We start from the raw sequence: 20,484 nt of genomic DNA, 5'->3' as shown, positions 1-20,484 counted from the left end.
CAGTCGTATGACTTCCTGAAGTGGAAGTCTATATGTTTTGTTATGAGGATGGTACTCTCCAACTCAAAACTGTCTTTAGAAATTAAAATGAATAACTAATGAATGTTAGATCATTTAAGAAGTATATAAAAATGAGTTACAATAATTGTAATTTATGAAATGTAAAACTATTTCAAAGATACATTATAATGGCATCATAATTTATGATTTACAAGACTGATTTTTAACTTTATTAATGAATTCAAGTTAAAAATTAACAGATCCAAGAAAGATGCATCTAATCCCCCAAAATATACATAAAGACAGATACCAGTCAATCCATATCAATGTCCACAGAAGTCCTGTGCTCCTTTCCCCTCTCCCTGGTCCCTGACAGCTTCCTAATGCCTCACTTGATGTTAAGCTTTTGTATTTTTTCATCTTTATGTAATAATTCATCTCCAACTCTTCCCCAGAATGCTGCACAAAACAAATCCCACTATTCTTCACTCATCTCTACTCCCAAATCTCAGATTCATTGCAAATTCATTCCTAAGTGTTAGCTCATAGAACTTGTACTGCAGTATTCAAAAACTGCAGTACAAATGAAATGTTCAGATTTGGAGGCAGGAAAAGATTCTTTCTTAGCAAAATTCCAAGAATATTAGCCTGATTTCCAAGTGAGCATCTTTATGTCTTCTCCCTGTAGAACACCTTCCCTGATAGGGCGTTTTTCCATTACTAAAATTCCCAAACTTTTTAAAACCAGGCAAATACATATGATTTTCTGTGATATTTGTAATACATTACTCTGTATTTCCTATGGGTTGCACCCAGGGAATACTCAAATCCTATGTTAATGTTGTTCAGGCATCCAAATGAATCTTAATTTTTAATGGTGACCAAGAAGGTCCTGATCCTGTATTTTAATATACCTGCACAGAGCCCTGTTTGCTTCAGTAGGCTACACAGCATAGGGTTGGAGCTTAACACATTTTTGTATTTATTAGAGAGCTACTTTACATATACTGCAGCAGAAAAGTAGCCCCCATCTGCAAACACTTTACTGTGACATTAGTAAGTCCTTAAAGTGCCATAGAATTCAATTATATAATAATACTGAGATTATTGTGTTTATCTCAGAGCGGTTTCAGCCATTTTCAAACTGGTTTATGTCACTGAACATCTGTGCTGTTACAGGTTTAAACCAGTTTCTGATCACTTAAATCAGTTTATATGTAATGTCTGTCCCCAGCCCTTAGCATTCGCCTGATGAGGACTTACTGGGTGAGAATGTAAAAATCATTCAAGGGATTTAGGTGCTTAACTCTCAGACTTTCAGTGGGACCTGGGTATCTACATTTCCTAGCTGCTTTTACAGAAGGCCTTCTTTGGTGGTTTTTGCACAGTGGATATACGGAGGGCACTGCTGTGCAGTGTCATCCTAGTTAAACAAACAATGAAGCCTCTGCCTTGTTGTTGCAGTCAGTAAATTTAACCATTTCTGCTTTGAAAAAGGCCCTTTTGTACTATTCTAAGAAACCCAGAGATAATAAGGAAACATTGAAAAACGATGAGTTAAATAATTCATTATGTGCCATAAGAGTGAGACTGTGGGCACAGCTGGTAGCTATCAATTATTCTTGGTTGTTACAGAAAAATGACTCCTTCTGTGATCACATTAAAATCTGTCAACATTGCATAGTATTTCATCTTTTACTGAGTGTCAAAAAGGAGGGCAGGGAAATCGTTTGGAATTGGGACCAAATATAAAGGCAGTAATTGTTGGAGATGATCAGTCTTAATAAAGAGATTTCTTTTAAAAAATAGCCCTTTTTCATCTTGCCAGATGCCTTAGTGACAAATTATTTATGGATAAAATGCCTTTTCTGTAGTTTTAGTACAGGTAGGATTCTCTTGAATATTACAATTATGTGAAGTATCTGGTGTAGTGATGAGCTTTCTGCAGAATCAGCTCTTATAGAACAACAGGAAACATGGAAAGCATAATTTATCATTTCCTTTTTTTGATGCTTGTTGTATAAGGAATGTTATTAAAGCACTTAAAATTGATCATCAGTTTCTACAGTGAGTAAAATTTTACCCCTCTCTGCACACATTGATCCCATTGACTCTCTGAGGAGTTATATGTATACATCTGAGGGCAGAATTTGGTCCTACATATTGGAGAGAAACTCAGTAAAACCAAATTCTGCTCTTGCTTATGATCTTTTATCACTTTATGAGATGTTTTTCCCACACTATCTGGTTTACATGTAAACTGACATGGTGCATATACATTTGTTACAGTTACTGTCTGTAATAGCCTCTCCCACTAAATCCTATTTGCATTTTCTTCTCCTATTAACAGGCTATAAATGGGAATATGCCGAGTGGAGCCCTTGCTCAGCTAGCTGTGGGAATTCAGGGGCCCACTTCAGAAACCTGCAGTGTGTGAATTCAGATGAACAAAAAGTGAATGAATCATTGTGTGATGATCGTCAGAAGCCAGTGGTTAGTTATCAGTCCTGCAACATGTATGACTGCCCTGCAAGGTAAACCTTTCCCTACCATATTTCCAAGTGTCTTAATAGTCTCTTAAACTATGCTCATAAAACCCTGAAGTTGTTTCCATTTGTTACACCATCATTTTGCAATATACTTTTTATCTAGTCCCAAGTCCTACAACAAAAAGAATTGTTATGGGGAAACTCTGGTACCTTGCATCTCAGGAGACTGAATTATGCTATCCATGTTGACATACCCAGTCTTGTGGGGTCTTTGCACTCAGAGGTTAGGGGCAGAAGTTACACATAAATCCGTTTTAGTGATCAGAAACTGGTTTAAACCTGTAACAGAACATAAACCAGTGCACATAAACCAGTTTCAAAATGGCCAAAATTGGTTTGAGATAATCTGGTTGAATGTAGTATTAGACTTAACTGACTGAGTTCAAGCTAGTTTATGCAATGTCTGTCCCAGACCCTGTCCTGGTTTAAGTTAAACCAGAATTCCCCAGCATACCAACATACACTCTGGGCTGGGCTGGGCTCTCTGCTCCAGTGGAGCAGGGATGGCCCTGCCCACCTGCTCCCCAGCCCAAGCAGGGACAGGAAGGGGCGGGGGCCTGCCAGACACTAGCTCCAGAAGGGAATAGGGAAGAGGTTTATTCCCCCTCTCTGTCCCCTATCCCATCAGCACAGATCTGTCAGGCATTTCTCCGCTCACTGCTCCAGCAGCAGGGGCATGGCCAGCCTTGGCAGTAGCCTGGCAAGGCTTAATTCCCCGCTCCCTGCCCCACCGGCATGGACCTGAGCTGGGGTCCACTTGCTGGGACTCCCCCCTCACTGCTGCAGCGATACGGGTGTGGGCACAGTCAGATGCCAACTGGCATGGCCCCTGAGGCAGAGGGGGCAGAGAGAAGACATTATTTCCCCACTCTGACCCGGGGGACTGCAGCTGGGGTCTGCCAGCCCTGACCACCGCCACTGATCACTCCCTGGATGGGGCAAATGGTGGGATAAGCCCCCTCCTTCCCACTCCACCAGATGCTAGAGGGAGTGGGAAATAACCCCGCTCCCTGCCCCTTTGTCTAAGGGGCCCTTCTGGCCAGCCTCTGGCCATGTCCCCACCCCTGCTGCTGGAGCAGTGAGCGGGGAGCGACTGTAATGGGGGCTGCAACCCTTTTAAGGTTTCCCAGAGCACAAGCCTCTTCCTAGCAGGGGTCTACGCTGCAGGGCAGTCAGAGCTGCTGCAGACTGCATGGGACAAGCATCAGTGGCAATGCTGGCGGGGACTTGGAGGACTATGGCCATCCCTTCGAGCCCCTGTGCCATTGCTCACTCCATGCAGTCTGCAGCAGCTCTGACCCCCAACTCCTGCTCCGACCCACATCATGGTGTGTTCCCCCCACCCTCCTGCCAGGAAGAAGCTCATGCTCCCCAAACACCATGACTGAGGATGCTGCCCCCTTGCTGCTACAGTGGCAGGGGTGGGAGTGCAGCCAGAGGCCAGCTGGCAGGGCCCCTTAGTCAAGGGGGCAGGGAGGGACTTTATTCCCCCTCCCTCCGGCATCTGGCACAGGGAGTAGGAGGGGGCTTATCCTGCCACTTATCCTGCATAGGCAGTGATTGGCAGTGGCATTCAGGTCAGGGAGACCTTGGCTGCAGCTCCCCGGGGGCAGAGGGAGTGGAGGGGGGAAAAACACCCTCCCTGTCCCCTTTGCCAAAGGAGGCTATGCTGGCTGGCCTCTGGCTGTGCCCCCGTCCACGTCCCCACCGCTGCAGCAGCAAGGGCGGAGTGCTGGGCAGACCCCGGCTTCGGTCCATGCTGTTGGGAGAGGGAGGTGGGGATTAAACCCCTCCCTGGCCAGTTCACTCCAGGCTACTGCCAAGGCTGGCCACGTCCCATCCCCAGCGCAGCTTCCCTGCTGCCAAGGGCTACTCTAGCACCTGCTCCGCACCCCCCTCTTCCTGGCGCCTGGCCTGAGCCACTGCAGGCATGTGCCTGCATTTCTAGTGTTAACACTGAATGTCTATTCACTTGTAAATTGGTCCAGTCCAGGCTAGTTAGACTAATTTGCAAAGATTGAATCAATTCAGGTTCCAGCTTTTTGAATGACTGTCCCCAGCTCTGGAGAACAAAGTTAGAGTGTATTCAGCAGCAGGGGCGGTACCAGAGACGGCAGCATGTTCTGGCCATCTCATCTTTCTGCAGTGTCCCCCACCATAGTATCTCAGCCTTTCAAAAGGTGTTGTAGTTCCGTTCCTGGCCCACACACCACTGCCTTCTGGCTGAATCATCTACAGTTCCTTTAGGGATTATTCTTAGGATAAAAATATTGCTGTACCATGTGCACAAATACCACAAGCTTTGGCTGTAAAATCTAAAAACTCATCTTCAATTTTACCACTGCTTGCAAAGGCCCTTCCAACCCACTAAGGTGCTGCTCCAGGCCTTCAGCAAGAACACTCACCACCACTCTAAAAATAAGTATTTTGCATGTTTTACAGGGAAAGGGTGTCTCCTGTTGTCAGCAGTGTAAAAGCCATGAGGGAGGAAAAGCTCAGGCACACATTTTGGAATCGACTGTCACTGGAAAATTTTAGAGGGAAGTGCTAAATCCTTAACTGACATTACGGCAGAGCAATTGCCAGTAGTCCTAAAGTCTGTATTCTTAACTGAAAAAACACATAGCAACAGATAAATATCAGAAGAAATTTGTTTATATTTCATTATTAGCAGCCAAAAAACAGATCACTCTAAATTGTGAGTCTGAATGCAGGCCAGCCTGTAACAAGTGGGTTTGCTGCCAATGGAACAATACTAAAATAGAAATAATAGTCTGAAGGAGTTTGAAAAGCCTGGACTCGATTTTAGGTTCTCCTCTAAAATCAGGCCAATTGAAGCAGATGAAAGGAAGAAGGAAGTAATGAGAATACCTGGGGCACCAGTGCACCTCCAAACAATTAATAAACTCTGGCACGCACCTTCACACTGGACCAGAGCCATTACAGCCAACCCAAACAGTTAATTCAGATGATAAAATATACCGAGACCTTAGTTCTTACTGACTGTAAACACTCACCAAAGTGCTCTACTTATTGTTATAATGGCCCTATAATTGTTTTGCACAGAATTATTAGAAATTTTCAACGCATAGATATACTTAGAATTATGCATTTGTTCACATGATTTGTAAGTTTTATTTCCATGTCTGCCATATTTAGGTTTTGCTATCTTTAAATCAGTGTGTTAGAGAGTAATGAAAATGTTCAAGGTTATGTTTCCCTAATAAAATCTTTTTTTAACCCCTCCCCCCTGTGTCTTTTATATCAAAAAGATACCGCGAATGTTCTGGAATGGGTCTTGCATAAGCCATTAGTGACGGGAACAAACTCTTACTCCTTCCCACTGTCTCCAGTATGGTTGCTAACCTGTGAAGGGAAGTAGAATGTATTTGAATCTTCTACTCCCTAGGCCTGATTTCATCAAAAGGATTTAAGCATATGTTTAGTACATCTCTGTTCAGCAAAGCATGTTAGTATGCACCTACCTAAGCACATTCAATGGCTAATGTATGTGCTTTGCACATTCAGTAAGTGCTTGCCAAGCTGGAGTCTCACTGTATTTGGTACAAATGTTGAACCAAATAATATAAAGACTAAAAGACGGGGGGAAAGAACAGATACCTGATTTTTAAAGGAATAATCCATCCCAAGTGGATAAATTACATGATCACAAAAACTCATTCATTGTAGAAGAGAATAGGATAGTGCTCACATTATCACAATTATATTACAAGAAATATCCTAATCTCTAGTTCAAGGCTGGATTTAGAAAATATTAAGCAGAATAAATTGTGTGACACTTGTTCCCATTGAATGTATTCATGGTCAATACAAAGTGTTTGGTTCAATCTTTTATATAACAATCTCTTTACTGTTATATACAGGTTATAGCTCCTGTTGAAAGTAAACTATAGTGAATAAAGTAAGTTCTGTTAAGATGTTTAACATGATAAAATGAGTAATTGGGTCACGGTAGGTAAAGTGCCAGGAGATGCATCCCAGAGTCACATAAGCAGTGTTAGAGCATGTGTGTACCCAAGGAAATCTTTGGAGTATTGGCAGCAGTATATAATGGTGGGCAATGACAGAAGGGAGGCAGAGTCAGTAGATGAGATCCCTTTGGCTGGAGGCAATATTGCTGCTATCGTGGGTGGAAGTATGTTGCTTGCCTGTACATAGAAAGTTTATTGGGTTGTCAGCAGTAGAAGATTTGGAAACTAAATCCAGGGGACTCTCCATCAGTCACTTGGGGACCAAATCTGTGGGACAGGGTCCCCACCAACATTTACAAAGGAAATTTAAGTGAATTGTGGCACCTGTTTACATTAAATGTATTTGGATTGTTACACCTCAGTTTACAATGTGAGATGTGAAAGAGTGGATCTGTTTTCATTGCAGTCAGATTATCACAGACTCCTAGTTGTTAAAGCCAGAAAAAGCCCATAATAATGATTTAGTCTGACATCTTGGATAACTTCACTCAGGAATTTCTGCATCCAAACAGTTTTCAACTTCAGCCTGAGCGAGCGCATATTTGTTAAAATGATGTATTTTAAAAATCATCCCTGGAAAACTTGGCTCAGAAGAAATGGTGCTTAGGCACTCAAATTACTGACTCATATTTTTCTCATACTAAAAAGATTTAGGCACCTTCCTAAAACCCACAGGTGAAATAATTAGCTCCTTCAATTTTTATTTGTAAAGAGTTTGCAGCAAGATTCCCTTGGGTTTGCATTGTTTTCTTATTTATTGTCCATATGTTTATTTGACTTTTCTAGGTGGGTGACTAGCTCATGGTCTGAGTGCTCTGCTTCATGTGGCAATGGATTTTATCAGCGGCAAGTAACTTGTCGTCAAGCAAAAGCTAATGGCACTATACTGATGCTGCCACCAGATGCTTGTGTACAGAAAGATCGTCCTCTGGGAAGGAAACCATGTATAGTCCATTCATGTACGGAATGGATGATTCAGTCACAGGGACAGGTAATCTACTGGCTGAAACTTTTGATTGGTGACTCATTGTATTATCAAAACACAGCTGTGCCATTATTTATCACAATCTGTAAATTTACATTTTAGCCTCCATACTAAGTAGTTCACCTATTACATGCAGATTTTGTAGGTGTTTCTTCATATTGTAATATGAGTTGTTCTTCATTTTGCAGTGGAGGCCACAATCAGTAGCAGTATTCAGTTGTGCTAGACACTGAACACAGGCACACTGGAAAAGCCCTAAATGGTGTAATTACTGTCACTGTTTGGTTTACTTCATCCATTAAATGAAACACACTATGGTGGTGTACTGGGCAAGATCATTGTAGGTTTTATCTGATAATAAGCTAGTCCTGCAGAGAAAACATACAACAAGCTTTGAAACTCTAGCATTAGCTATACTTAGTTTTATCATTTAGTCCATTATTTTGTATTTCTTTTTTCATGCTAGGACATTGCTTTTATTTCACTCTTACGAGAACAAATGTTGCATATCTATATGCAGCGCTACTAGTAGCTGTGAAATCCCCCAAAGTCAGGTATGTACATACACTTAGTGATAGATAGGTACCACTTCCCCCTCCCCCCTCAGTTCCAGCAGGCTGCTGTGGGGAGGGGGGTTGTGGGGGCAGGGCTGCTGGCTTCTCCCTCCCTGCAGCTGACAGCATGTGGGTGGGGGCATTTGCCCAGTAGCCAGTCAGGTGTGGGCTAGCGATTGGCTGGGCTTGACTACCTTTGTGCCTGTCCAGCGTAATGGGAGGTGCACATAAGCACCCCCAGCCTCCTGGCCTGGGCCAGTGCAGGCATTCCTGTGTCCTGCCTCACTCGTGGCAGAACGTGTGTTCTGTGAATTCCTGATCAGTTCTTCACAGCTTAGAGACATTTGCAAAGGTTTGATGGATTCCACCTCAGGCTTTTCGCTTGTGTGTACTTAGCTCAAGTTACTACCACAAAAAGCTTACCATCCATGTATAAGACAGGAGATAGGAACAAATTGGGGAAGCTCAAGGAAACAGTGAGACTGTTGATCAGTATGATAGTTCAGGGGTTGGCAGCCTCCAGCATGCGTGGTATGTGGAGACATTTTTTCTGGCCTGCCAGGAGGCATGCAAAAAAATTGTTTAATTTTTTTTTTTTTTTAAGCTGCTGCTCTGGGCTCTTGCATGCAACCACAAGTCCCAGCGCTGTGGCAGGCACCAGTGCAGAGCCAGGGGAACACAGACAGGGACATGGTGTGTACTCTACTGCCCGCACCCCTTGTTCCCAGGCACTGGCTGGCCCCTGAAGGAGCTGTGGGTGCACAGGGCTGGGGCCGGGGCAGGCGCTGCGCTGGGTCGCTGCCCTGGAGGCAGAGCCCTGAGCCCAGGTAGGCAGGCACCCTGTCCCACCCAGGGCACCACTGAGGTGCTGAGGCCAGGTGCTTGGGATAGGGTCTGGGCAGCGTGGGGGGAGGCACGGCGGGCAAGCCAGCCCAGTTAGGCCCTTAGGAAGGTCAGAGCTGGGAAGGAAGTGGGGGCTGCCCTGGGGCTCTGTGGGCTCGAGCTGTGGTAGGCGGGGGTGCCCAGTGGCACCTGTGGTGGGGCCTGGCCCAGCCCTCACAGCTCCTCAGGGATGGGCTGCAGCCACCCTGTGCACATGGGGATGCTGCCTGACTGGGGCAGGACGCCGGGCATGGGGGGCTTCTCTCTCCAGGATCGGCCTTCCTGCACACTGGGCATGGTGCAAGCAGAACAGAGCCATCCCCAGTGCAAGGGCCTGGCCGCGGCAGCCCCCTGGTGCCGGGGAGTAGCCACCACAGCTGCCCCAGCCTGCCCAGGCCCCAGCCTTGCCCACCTGCACCTCCCCTCAAGGGGCAAGGGCTAGGGCAGGCACTGCAAAGAACTGCTGCTCTGCAGGCTCCTGGCTGGCTTGGTCCTGAGCACCAGCTGCGGCAGCTGTTCCCAGAGCCCAGGGAACAGGCTGTGGCTGCAGCTCCCACTCACAATGTACCCGGCATGCACAGAAACCAAGCAGGGAGCTCCCTGGGCCTGGCGTCCTGCCCCAGCCAGGCAGCATCCCTTCGTAGGCAGGGTGGCTGCACGCCACCCCCGCAGAGGTGTGCAGGCTGGCTGGGCCCTACTTCCAGTGCTGCTGGGCCCCCTCGCTGTGGCCTGAGTAGTGGAGCCCTAGGACAGCCCCCACTCCCCACCTGACCCCAGCTCTCCTCTGGCTGCAGTCCCCCAAGGGCCTGGTCAGGCCAGCCTGCCCACGGTGACTCCCCTGGTGCCTGCTGCTCCCTACACCTCTCTCCTTCTCTTTCCCCTCTCATCACAACATGCTTAACAAGAAAAAAAAAATCACAAGTACAAAGGCAGTACATGAAGTTTTATTTATTATCAGCAGGTTTTGAATTTTTAGACAGCCTGGTATTTACTGCAAAAAAAAAAAAAAAAAAGAAGAAGGCAACATTAATGATTATTAACTGTACAAAATATTCAGTGCATCCTGCCATATACTCCCTCTGCCCCAGTTTTGTTTTTGTGGCATACCGGCACTCCGGCACCTCACAGGGTAGACATTGTGGTTTTTTCAGCACTCTGGCCAAAAACCGTTGCCTACTCCGGTGATAGCTATAGTCCAGCCACAACTTCTTGCCAATACTTTTGTAGACATCCTGATAAAGGAGATTTTTAAAGAGGGATTTGAAGGAATAGAGGGAAGCAGCTTTTCAGATGTTTATGGTAAGGACCTCTCAAGCATGAAGGGCAACCTGAAAGAAAGCATGAAGGTGTGTATTTGAAAACCAGACAAATAGATGAGGGAGGCTGGTATCATGGCCTGATCCTGGAAAGGATTCAAGATTTCTGTATTGAATGTAAAATAATAACCTGTGATGGACATTGAAAGTGAGCAGAGGCTGCTTGTGTTTAATGCTGTAGAGAAGGGGAAACCACAGGAGCAATGCATAATGAAGAGTGATGCTCAGAGAGACAGGCCAGGAAAATTATCTTTCCAGCCTCATTCTGGAGGGGTATTGATGGGGAGGATTGCATTGATCAAGCCAAAAGAGGTTTCATTAACAGAGACATGAAATGGTGAGAGCCTGGCGAGAGGTTTAGCTGTATGGATGCAGCAAGAATCTGCAAGACTTCATTACCTCCACTTCAGGACCTCCACTTAATTCAGGAGGTGCACAGTCCCATCAGAGGAAATGCCCTGTTGGACCTGGTCCTGGCCACAGGCAACGACCTGGTAAGGGGCCTCCAGGTTCTTGACCACCTGGGTGATAGTGATCATCGCTTGCTGGAATTCACCATCCAGCACAAGGTGTCGAGGGCCAGCAGCAAGGCAGTAGCCCTAGACTTCAAGAGGGCCAACTTCAATGAGTTGAAAAGATTAGTGGGAGAGGCACTGGGGTTCCTGAGAGCAGGGGAACTCAGTGCCCAAGTTGAGTGGTCGTTCCTTAAGGAGACAATACTCAGGGCCCAAGGGGTGACCATCCCAACAAGAAGCAAGGGGAACAGGAGTGCGTGAAAGCCCCCCCTGGCTCACCAAGGGCGTCCAGGAATACCTGATTGCCAAAAAGTCGGCGTACAACCGGTGGAAGGGGGGTGCTAGCTCCAAAAAGGAGTATACCTCCTCTGCTTGGGCCGGTAGGGGGGCTGTCAGGAAAGCTAGCGTCCAAGATCAAAGATAATAAAAAGTCCTTTTTCAAATATATAGGGAGGATGAAGAAGGCACCGGGAAATGTGGGGCTCCTGCAAGTTTCTCTGGGCAATCTGATGGTTGCGCCAGAGGAGAAAGCAGACCTCTTTAACCAATTCTTCACCTCCATTTTCTTGGGCAGGGACCAGGACTTCCCCACCGTGATGAAAGATGGACTCAAGGGGAATGCCTCCAGACCTCAGGTTGAGGAGGACCGGGGTAGAGAGCTTCTGGAGGGGCTGGATGTGTTCAAATCAGCGGGTCTAGATGCTCTCCACCCCAGGGTGTTGAGGGAGCTAGTAGGTGTTATTGCAGGGCCTTTGGCATGGCTTTACAAGCGCTCATGGTGTTTGGGCCAGGTGCCAGATGACGTGGTCCCCACCTTTAAAAAAGGGAAGAGGGAGGACCCGGGCAACTATAGGCCCGTCAATCTTACCTTAATCCTAGGGAAACTCTTTGAGAAGATCATCAAGGAGCACATTTGTGATGGGCCGGCTTCAGGGACGATGCTCAAGGGCAACCAGCACAGTTTCATTAGGGGTAGGTCATGTCAGACCAACCTGATTGCCTTTTATGATCAGGTCACAAAAGCATTGGATGCAGGTGTCGCTCTGGACGTAGTCTTTCTGGACTTCAGCAAGGGCTTTGACACCGTCTCCCACCCCATCCTCATAAAAAAACTAGGTGACTGTGGCATTCATGCCTACATGGTCAGATGGATTGCAGATTGGCCGAAGGGTCGTACTCAGAGGGTGGTGGTGGACGGGTCATATTTGACCTAGGGAGAAGTGGGCAGTGGAGTCCCCCAGGGCTGGATCCTTGGACCCGTGCTGTTCAATTTCTTTATCAGCGATTTAGACGATGGGGTGAAAAGCAACCTGTTTAAATTCGCTGATTATACCAAAATCTGGGGTGAGGTGAGCACGGTAGTAGGGAGGGAAAGACTGCAGCAAGACCTGGATAGGTTACAGGGGTGGGCTAACAAAAACAGGATGCGTTTCAATACTGACAAGTGCAGGGTGCTGCACTTAGGCAGTAGAAACCAGCAGCACACTTTTAAGATAGGAAACTCCTTCCTAAGAGCACGGAGGCAGAAAGGGATCTTGGAGTCATTATTGACTCCAAGATGAATGTGGGCCAACAATGCGAGGTCACGGTTGGCAGGGCTAACCGGACCTTGTCGTGCATCCACAGGTGCATTTCAAGTAGGGCCAAGGAGGTGATCCTCCCCCTCTATGCAACACTGGTCAGGCCACGCTGGAGTACTGTGTCCAGTTCTGGGCGCCCCACTTCAGGAGGGATGTGGACAACATGGAGAGGGTCCAGAGGAGGCCACCTGCATGATCCAGGGACAACAGGGCAGACCCTACAATGAGAGACTGCGGGACCTGAACCTGTTCAATCTTCACAAGAGAAGGCTGAGGGGGGACCTGGTGACCGTCTATAAACTCACTAGGGGGGACCAGAAGGGTTTGGGAGAGACCTTGTTTCCCCTAGCGCCCCCTGGCATGACAAGGAATAATGGCCACAAGTTGTTGGAGAGGAGGTTTAGATTAGACATCCATAAGAACTACTTCACGGTCAGGGCAGCTAGGATCTGGAACCAACTTCCTAGGGAAGTGGTGCTGACTCCTATCCTGGGGGTTTTTAAGAAGAGGCTTGATACCTACCTGGCTAGAGTCATTTGAGCCCAGTTTTTCTCCTGCCCAGGCAGGGGGTTGGACTTGAAGATCTACAAGGTCCCTTCTGACCCGACTTCTATGATTCTATGATTACCTCCTGGATGTCAGGACCTAGACCAAGTTGATGCCCAGGTGAATAGTCTGAATGTCAGTCAGGATGGTGATATAGTAATGCTGATTCACTGATACTGATACAATTGTTTAACTTTATTTTAGTGTTCTGGTCACTGCGTAGACCATGCGGTAGGCCTACAGCACCATCATTTCGTATGTCAGCATCGCAATGGATCTTTGGTTCCAGATTCCTATTGTAGTGAAAGGAGGAGGTATGTAATTTCAAAGAGTACAAAAATCCACTCAGGGAAGCACCAGCCTGCCCCCTGCCCCCGCCCCCTTCCCCCAGCCCAGGGACTGCTCCACCCACTGACAGCTCCCTTCCCTGCCACCTGGGAGGCAGGTAAGTTTGAGTGTGTGCATGACACAGGAGTTTAAAGGGTCCTAAATTGAAGCAATGTTTTTAAAAACCCACCACTTTGATTTCGGGCCCCCGTTTTGTCTACACACGCCCTTAATTCCTAAATGGAATCATGTAGACCAGGGTGACCAACCTCTGGCAGATCCAGCCTCTCACTTGATTTCAGTCAGCCTGCAAAGCCCAGATATTGGTGGCATTTCAGTGCTGGAGAGATTCTGTGGTGAGTCCCACACATAGCAGCAGGAGGAAGCAACAGGGGCAGGGAAGAAATGCTAGTGACAGCCAGTTTGGAAACGTCAGCCTACCTCGTACCAAGCTGCATTATTTTGGACTGCCACTCCTCAAAGGTTGCAGATTCCTGAGGTGGACAGTAGCATTTATCTTGGACTTAAAACCAGATAATTACTAAACTGGAGATCAAGAAAAAATGGGGATTTTTCTGGAGTTATGCAACATGCATATTATATGTAACAGAGGTTTCCACTGTTTTAATATCCTCCTTATTTGGGCCAAGTTTAAAAAAAAAATTAATAACATTAAAAAAAAAGGCTACTTCTGATTTGCAGAGGCCTTTCATTGTTAAACTGTGCCGCTGCTGCTGATTCCTTTGATTTTAGATTGCTACAGACTAAACTTTGTAAAATTAGGGTTTTCTTGGGCGTCATGTTTTGCAGTATGTGTTATTCTCTTGGAAAACAAACACACTCTGTGCTTCTTAAGTGTGTGCTGCTGAAGCTGTATTTTCTCAGACAGCCAAAGCAAGAAAAGAAAAATTGAATAAACAGAAAGATGTGGTTCTGTTCTTGAGATGCATGTTATTTCTAGGCACTTTTTTTGATTTGTTTTTAACCTCTAAATATTTCCCTGTTAAAGGAAAATTACAGATTTGACAACTCAACAAGATTATAATCAGCATATTTCTGTTGAGTTATTTGAGATTTATTTTGGCACATGCTCCAGTGCTTTGCTGAATTGGGATCTAACTATAGTGTACATAATTTAAAAAAACTAACAGGAACAATTTGCCAAGGTGAAGGAACAATTAAAGATGACTTGTGGAAGAAAGTATATTTGTTTGAGGTGGGATTCAGTGGGTGTGTCTACATGTTGCCCTATGGCAGTGTAGCTATGCGCTACATCATGGGTGACTGGTGCCTCCTGAGTCTGGGGGGGCACCAGCAGCTAATCGTCAACTGGGAGAGGGGCCCAGCAGCCAATCGTTGAGCAGGGGAGGATCCCCCCAGCCAATTACCGACCCCAGAAGCACCAGCAGCAAAACTGGAAGTGCCACCAATGCTTCTTCTGGTGCCCACATTCACCGGCCAGTGCCAGTCTCAGTGGGGGCACTGGTTGATGCTTCTCTCGGTGCTCCCAGCCCCCGGCCGGCAAGGGCCAATCTCAGGGGGGGCACATAACCCCTGTGCCTCTGCTACATGTCACCTATGCACTACATCACTGTATGGCGTGCTGTGGTGACAGTGGTCACATGGATCTACACGTGATCAGCAGCTACATTGCCGTAGTGGTGTGGTTCCCCAGTATAGCATACTGCTATGGGGACATAGTGGTGAAATCTAACTGTGTACCATGCACATGGTACAGTAACTGCTTCCTTTTGTAAGCACCTACTGCGCCGTGTTTTAGTGCTTACAAAAGGAAGTACGAAAGCATGGCACCATAGGGCAATGTGTAGATGTGCCCAGTGAGTGGGAAAGTAGGTGAATAAAGGATGAAAAGTATTAAAGGAACATGTATGGTGTGTACATATTATTTTTAATATAATTAGACCTGTGACCATTTTAAGGCATTTTTGCAGAACCTTAAGTGAAATTTCCACTTCACTGAAATAAATGATAATATCCCCACTTTACTGAAATCGCTCAGAATTTCACGTCAGAAGTTAAAAAGTTTTCTGGAGAAGTCTTGGTATCAGCAGAGGGATGCTATTCTGAAGAGACTGGTTGGGTGCATCCAGATGTGTGTGGATGTTTGGTTCCCCGGCTTCAAGTAGCGGTGGTGCACCTTGCACTGCCACTACTTGTCCCTGGAGAATGCCTGTGCCATGTGCACCTTGGCGCATGGCAAGTTGCCCTGGATGGGGTAGGGGAAGCTGGGGCCAGTACTGGGCTGGTCCCAGCAGCCTTACCTAGGGTCCTGGGAAACTCCTAAGGCTGCAGCCATGGTGATTCTGTCGCATGGAGCCTGACCGGCAGCCCAGCACAGCTCCGGGCAGCCCAGCTCCACTTTTCAGAAGCACATGCTGGCCAAGCATGCGTTGCACTGGGTTTTTTTCCTGTGTTATTTTTTGACCTCTGGATACTGGACTGTGCAGTGTTTGCAGTGCCACATACTGCATGCGCCCGTTCTGTGTAAAACATTTGTAGCATCCATTATGGTAAATGCTGAATTAAATTAAAATGGGTTTGTTTTGCTAAGTAATAATTTTATTAATACTTCCATCCAGACTTTCCATAAGCATCAAACTGTTTTCTCTATCCCAGGGTGAAGGTGCAGTAGTTTAAACAAACAGGGACTCATTTCTTTTTATTTTGTGAAGACTGATGTATAATTAATAATTGTAGGAAAAAGGCATCTAGCACAAACATAAATCTTTCACTACTATTTGTTTATCTCTACAGATCAACTGTCAGAAGAAACTGCTCCTCAGAGACATGTGATGTGTACTGGTGGGCAGGTCCTTGGAGACCCTGCAGTGTAGACTGCGGCAGTGGATTCCAGTCACGACAAGTAGTCTGTATACACAGAAAGAATAATAAACCTGTGCCTGATCAATACTGTGGGTGGAGAAAGAAGCCAGTGACCTGGCGACATTGCAATGTCACTTCTTGTGGCAGTATGTAAACATTTATTTATATCTGAGCATATTAATAGGTTGTAGTGGTTTTATTTAGAGGTGAACTGTATGCAAACTATTTTACAAGCATTTGATTGCACATCAAAGGTAAAGCTGTCACGTCCCACAAATGTTTTATCATCGGTGGTGTACTTGTTTCCAAATCCAAGTCAGTTACATTTTGAAGAATTAAACGTGCCTGTTTAAAATCAGGCATGTTACAGGTTTGAATTCTGCACCTTCCCTACACAGCTATCATTGCAACTCATTCCTGAGTTTCCAGAACGTGCTGTTGATTTTGCCAAACTGAGATACAGAATGACAGTGTACAATAGAGGGGTGGATATGATGAGATGACCAGTCTCAAAACAATTGGTGACCAGAACATGAATTGAATCCCTGTTGTCAGAAATGAAATCATAATGTAATCTGATTACCATCAAGCCTGCATTTATTTGAAATTTATGATGATTGGTTTTTACTATTTATCCTTTCTTCATTATAAAGCCTTTTAATGTTTAAATATATTTTTCAGAAGGCGAATGCAAGGATACAACTCACTACTGTACATTTGTAAAGCATCTAAAGTTATGCTTGATAGACATCTACAAACAAAGATGTTGTCAGTCATGTCAAGAAGTGTAAATCTTCTATGGAAAGTTCACGATGCTGCAGTGAAGAGATGAAACGAGAGGTTCATTATATCTAGACCATCCATAAGAAATGTATACTTGTATATAATAGTAGTAGACATAACAGTTAAATGGATACATGAGGTTGATGAGAAACAGCGTTGTAGAACGGTACACCAGACAGGATATTTTTCTGCAATTGAGTTTTTAGTGTATTAAAAAAATTAATGTCTGGATTAAGAAGAAAATATGTTGGCATGTGATCTATAGAATTTTACAGGCTATCCAAGTATAATTTAATCAGGAAAAAAAGATTATCTCAAAAGCTCCAGGTAATGCTTACTTCACTGGAGTTATTAGAAAGCCAAGTCACAAAATCCTTTAATGAATTTTGGAGTGCAGCATCTGTTGATCCATTTTTGTCTCTCTTATTTTATCAAATATAACGTGATACTTAAATTTATAGGAGCTGTAGCTTGTAGCTATAAAGAATTTGGCAGTGACTGCATTTTCATAACTGCTTGAGCTAAGGGGTCAGTCTCACAGGATAAACTTTATTGAGATTAGCTGTCAGATGAATCCACAGCAATACATTTCATTTCTCATTCCTATATTTACGTGCATGCAGTAAAAAGCACTGTAGATGCTGTTACAGTTTTCAATCAGCCGTGCATCTGTGTTTGAATAAATGAGGTGTCATTTTTCTTTTATTCCTATTCTTCTACTCCAGTCACTGAAATATGATCAAAGTAGTGGCAAGATTAGTCTTCTCTACTGATTTTAAATTAGAAACAAGGCTTCCTTGTCAGAGCTGTGAATGAAACATTCGTAAGGCTGATCTCTTGCACAGTCAAATGGGGAACTAAAACCAAAACTGGTCAAAGGTGCTTGTCAAGCTCTATCGGCTGAATAAATATTTCATATTTTTCCAGCCATGGAAAAAAGTAGGAGGAAAGGGTTGTTAATTATGAAAATAGACATGTGTAAGAAATCCATGTCAAGTGGTTTTCAGTCAAGTTGAATTTCATCTTGACCCTTAAACATTCTAGTATTATATGAGCAAGGAATTTATGATCATGACATCCTTATGTAATTTTTTTTTCTGTATAGCAAATTGTGGACGCAAGGGAGCTAAATATTAGTTGGTTTTAACCCTGGAGAAGTCTGTATAGGGCTACTGATGGTGATTCTGTTTTCTTTTGTAGCCTCCACACTATTGCACAAGCTGGAGGCCTGAATACATATCTGGATTTGACCCTAGGTTAATAGGTGACTTGTAATCAGCAGGCATGCTGTAAGAATGGTGTTACCAACAGTATCCCTACACCATGGGTTTGCATCACTGAAAATTAGATTAGCACTACTGTATAGGAAGTGTTTCGTGTGGACTGTTGTGTCCTAGGCTGACTGCAAAGAGAGGATATTCCTGATCATTACCTTTTAAAATCAATAATGGGTCTTGATTGTTTAAACAGTTTTTAAATTAAAAGAGCAAAACACTTGTAAAATACTTTTGTATATATTTATTGTCTGATTTTAAAAGTGCAATATTTTGTCTTGTACAGTGTTTAATAAAGATTTTGGGACATATATTTTTCTTATTACCAAAATTTCTTATTCATGTTTTTTTTCTTTGTATTTAAATTTTTTAAATGTTAACACATAGCACGACTTTATTGCTTTGATTTTGTCTTTGGCTAAGTATGCATGCTATATGGAAACCAATGCTGTAAATGTTTGTTATTGCAGCTAGTATGACGTTCCTCTGGAGCTTATTTTAATGCTACTGTAGTAACCAAAGATGTCTGACATTTATCTTTCATAAATTTAGTTTTGATATTTCTGAAATAAACTCTACTTTGGTTATTGAACTTCATTTTTATACAAAGGTTATTAATGTCATTTCCACAATGCCTATGCTGCCATCACTAATGTTATGTTATCATTGTATTAGTTCCACATTCTTGGTTCCTTAAAAATTATATTTGTTTCTCATTTGGACAGGTTCTGGACCAGATCTTCAGCCAAACTAAAGTCTGCCTTGGACTGTTGTAGAGATGCAAATCAAGCTTAAAACTAGTTTAAGTAGTAAGTAGGAGGCTTCTCTGGCTCCCAAGACCCAGTGTAATCATTTCTCTACGATAAGCTTCCTCAGATACTTTAACTTCTTGCCTAGTGAGTACCAGTACTTTTGGCGTGTCTGATGATGAAAGGAGATATAGCCAGAGTGTTGCTGTCCTCTGTCAATCCTTAACTGATGGAAATGTTTCTAGTACAACCATTGCTAATGGATGTTACCATTAGAGCTATCCTGAAAGTTCTGTAAGTTGCAATGAAGGCTGAACCAGTTCCAGAACCAGGAATATGTGTCAAGGTACAGTACAGTCACTTTTTCTCTCCAGGGCTAGGGAACAGACATTCAAAAAGCCTGAGCCTGAATTGATTCAATCTTTGCAGGTTAGTCTAATCTGGCTAGGCTAAAAAGCTGAGATGTCTACGCAAGGCAGAAGTGAGGGGGGGATAATTCCTGCTTAGCAGGGAGAAGACAGGCAGATGCTGCTGTACCTGCAAGTCTCTGCCAGAGCTCTGGCCAGGGAGGAGAAGGGAGTGACCAGCACTGCTGGGGAGCAGAGAGCACCGCCCAGCCCAGAGAGCATGCTGAGGGTGTTTGGTGGGACAGACACTGCATAGATTGGTTTGACCCAAATCAGTCAAGTCTGATACTACATTCAGCCAGGTTTATCTCAAATCAGTTTCAGCCATTTTCAAACTGGTTTATGTGCACTGAGCGTCTGTTCTATTACAGGTTTAAACCAGTTTCTTATCACTTAAACTAGTTTATGTGTTATGTCTGTCCCTAGCCCAATTCTTCAGAAGTTGCACTAAGCAAAGATTGGCCAGATCCAGGGAAATCACCTTATGGTTTTGTAATTATTGGGTGAGTTGCAGTACATAGCATGAAACACTCGGCTTCTTGAGAGCATCCATTCCAATTGCAATGGCTATTAGAAAGGAGAACTTAAAAGTAAGAATGCTGAACAAGAAAATGTCATAATATTTGTATGAGATGGGCATTAAATGGCTGCTAAGGATTACAATGTGTTAGAGTAATCCTAGATGTTAATATTGAAAAAGGTCAGGTCAGGCAAAATTGCCCATGCTGAGGTCTTGAAAGGTGCCGACATTCTAAGCATCCATGCTGTTCTCAGTCAGCATCAACTTTGGCTTGGTTATGCAGAGAATGGACAGTGGCCATACAGCCAAGGATCTCTTGTACTGAGCGTTCTTTATGGGAAGATGACCATATAGGCATCCTTATCTCCATTTCAAAGACATTTCTGAGGGAGAGATGAATGCAATGAACATTGTGCCAACCAACTGGGAGAAGACTGCTGAGGATTGAAGTGCTTGGAAACAGTCTATTAAGGGCAGAATGAAGGCTCATGAGGAAAGAAGAGCTCAACATGTAGAGGAAAGAAGAAACCTCGGGAAGAACCTCACGCTACATTCAAGACTGTTAGATATGAACTTCCTGTGATAAGTGCAATGGGGACTGTTATTCAAGAATTGGGCTTCACAGCCACACTTAGAGCAGTTCAATGAGCTGATGCCTCAC

At 44.5% G+C, this 20,484-nt stretch overlaps 1 protein-coding gene across 7 annotated transcripts in view; it reads left to right on the top strand.

Annotated features, from left to right (window-relative positions):
• Positions 1-18,739, top strand: part of ADAMTSL3 (ADAMTS like 3) — a 369,750-nt gene extending 351,011 nt beyond the window's left edge. For 6 of the 7 annotated variants that reach the window (XM_090029326.1, XM_090029327.1, XM_090029325.1 and 3 more), the window contains 5 exons: positions 2,351-2,534; positions 7,328-7,532; positions 13,124-13,233; positions 16,022-16,236; positions 16,772-18,739. In XM_090029326.1, the coding sequence (XP_089885452.1) occupies positions 2,351-2,534; positions 7,328-7,532; positions 13,124-13,233; positions 16,022-16,236; positions 16,772-16,881 (824 nt within the window). In that variant the 3' untranslated portion in view covers positions 16,882-18,739. Of the gene's footprint in view, positions 1-2,350; positions 2,535-7,327; positions 7,533-13,123; positions 13,234-16,021; positions 16,237-16,771 lie in introns of those variants that run through there. The other variant, XR_016439382.1, reaches the window with a different exon arrangement.
• The last annotated feature ends 1,745 nt before the right edge of the window (positions 18,740-20,484 follow it).

This window comes from Crocodylus siamensis, chromosome 15, assembly GCF_052110815.1.
Source record: "Crocodylus siamensis isolate JL-2025a chromosome 15, ASM5211081v1, whole genome shotgun sequence".
In the NCBI taxonomy this organism is placed as follows: Eukaryota; Metazoa; Chordata; order Crocodylia; family Crocodylidae; genus Crocodylus; species Crocodylus siamensis.
This window is presented reverse-complemented; position numbering and strand designations above follow the sequence as displayed.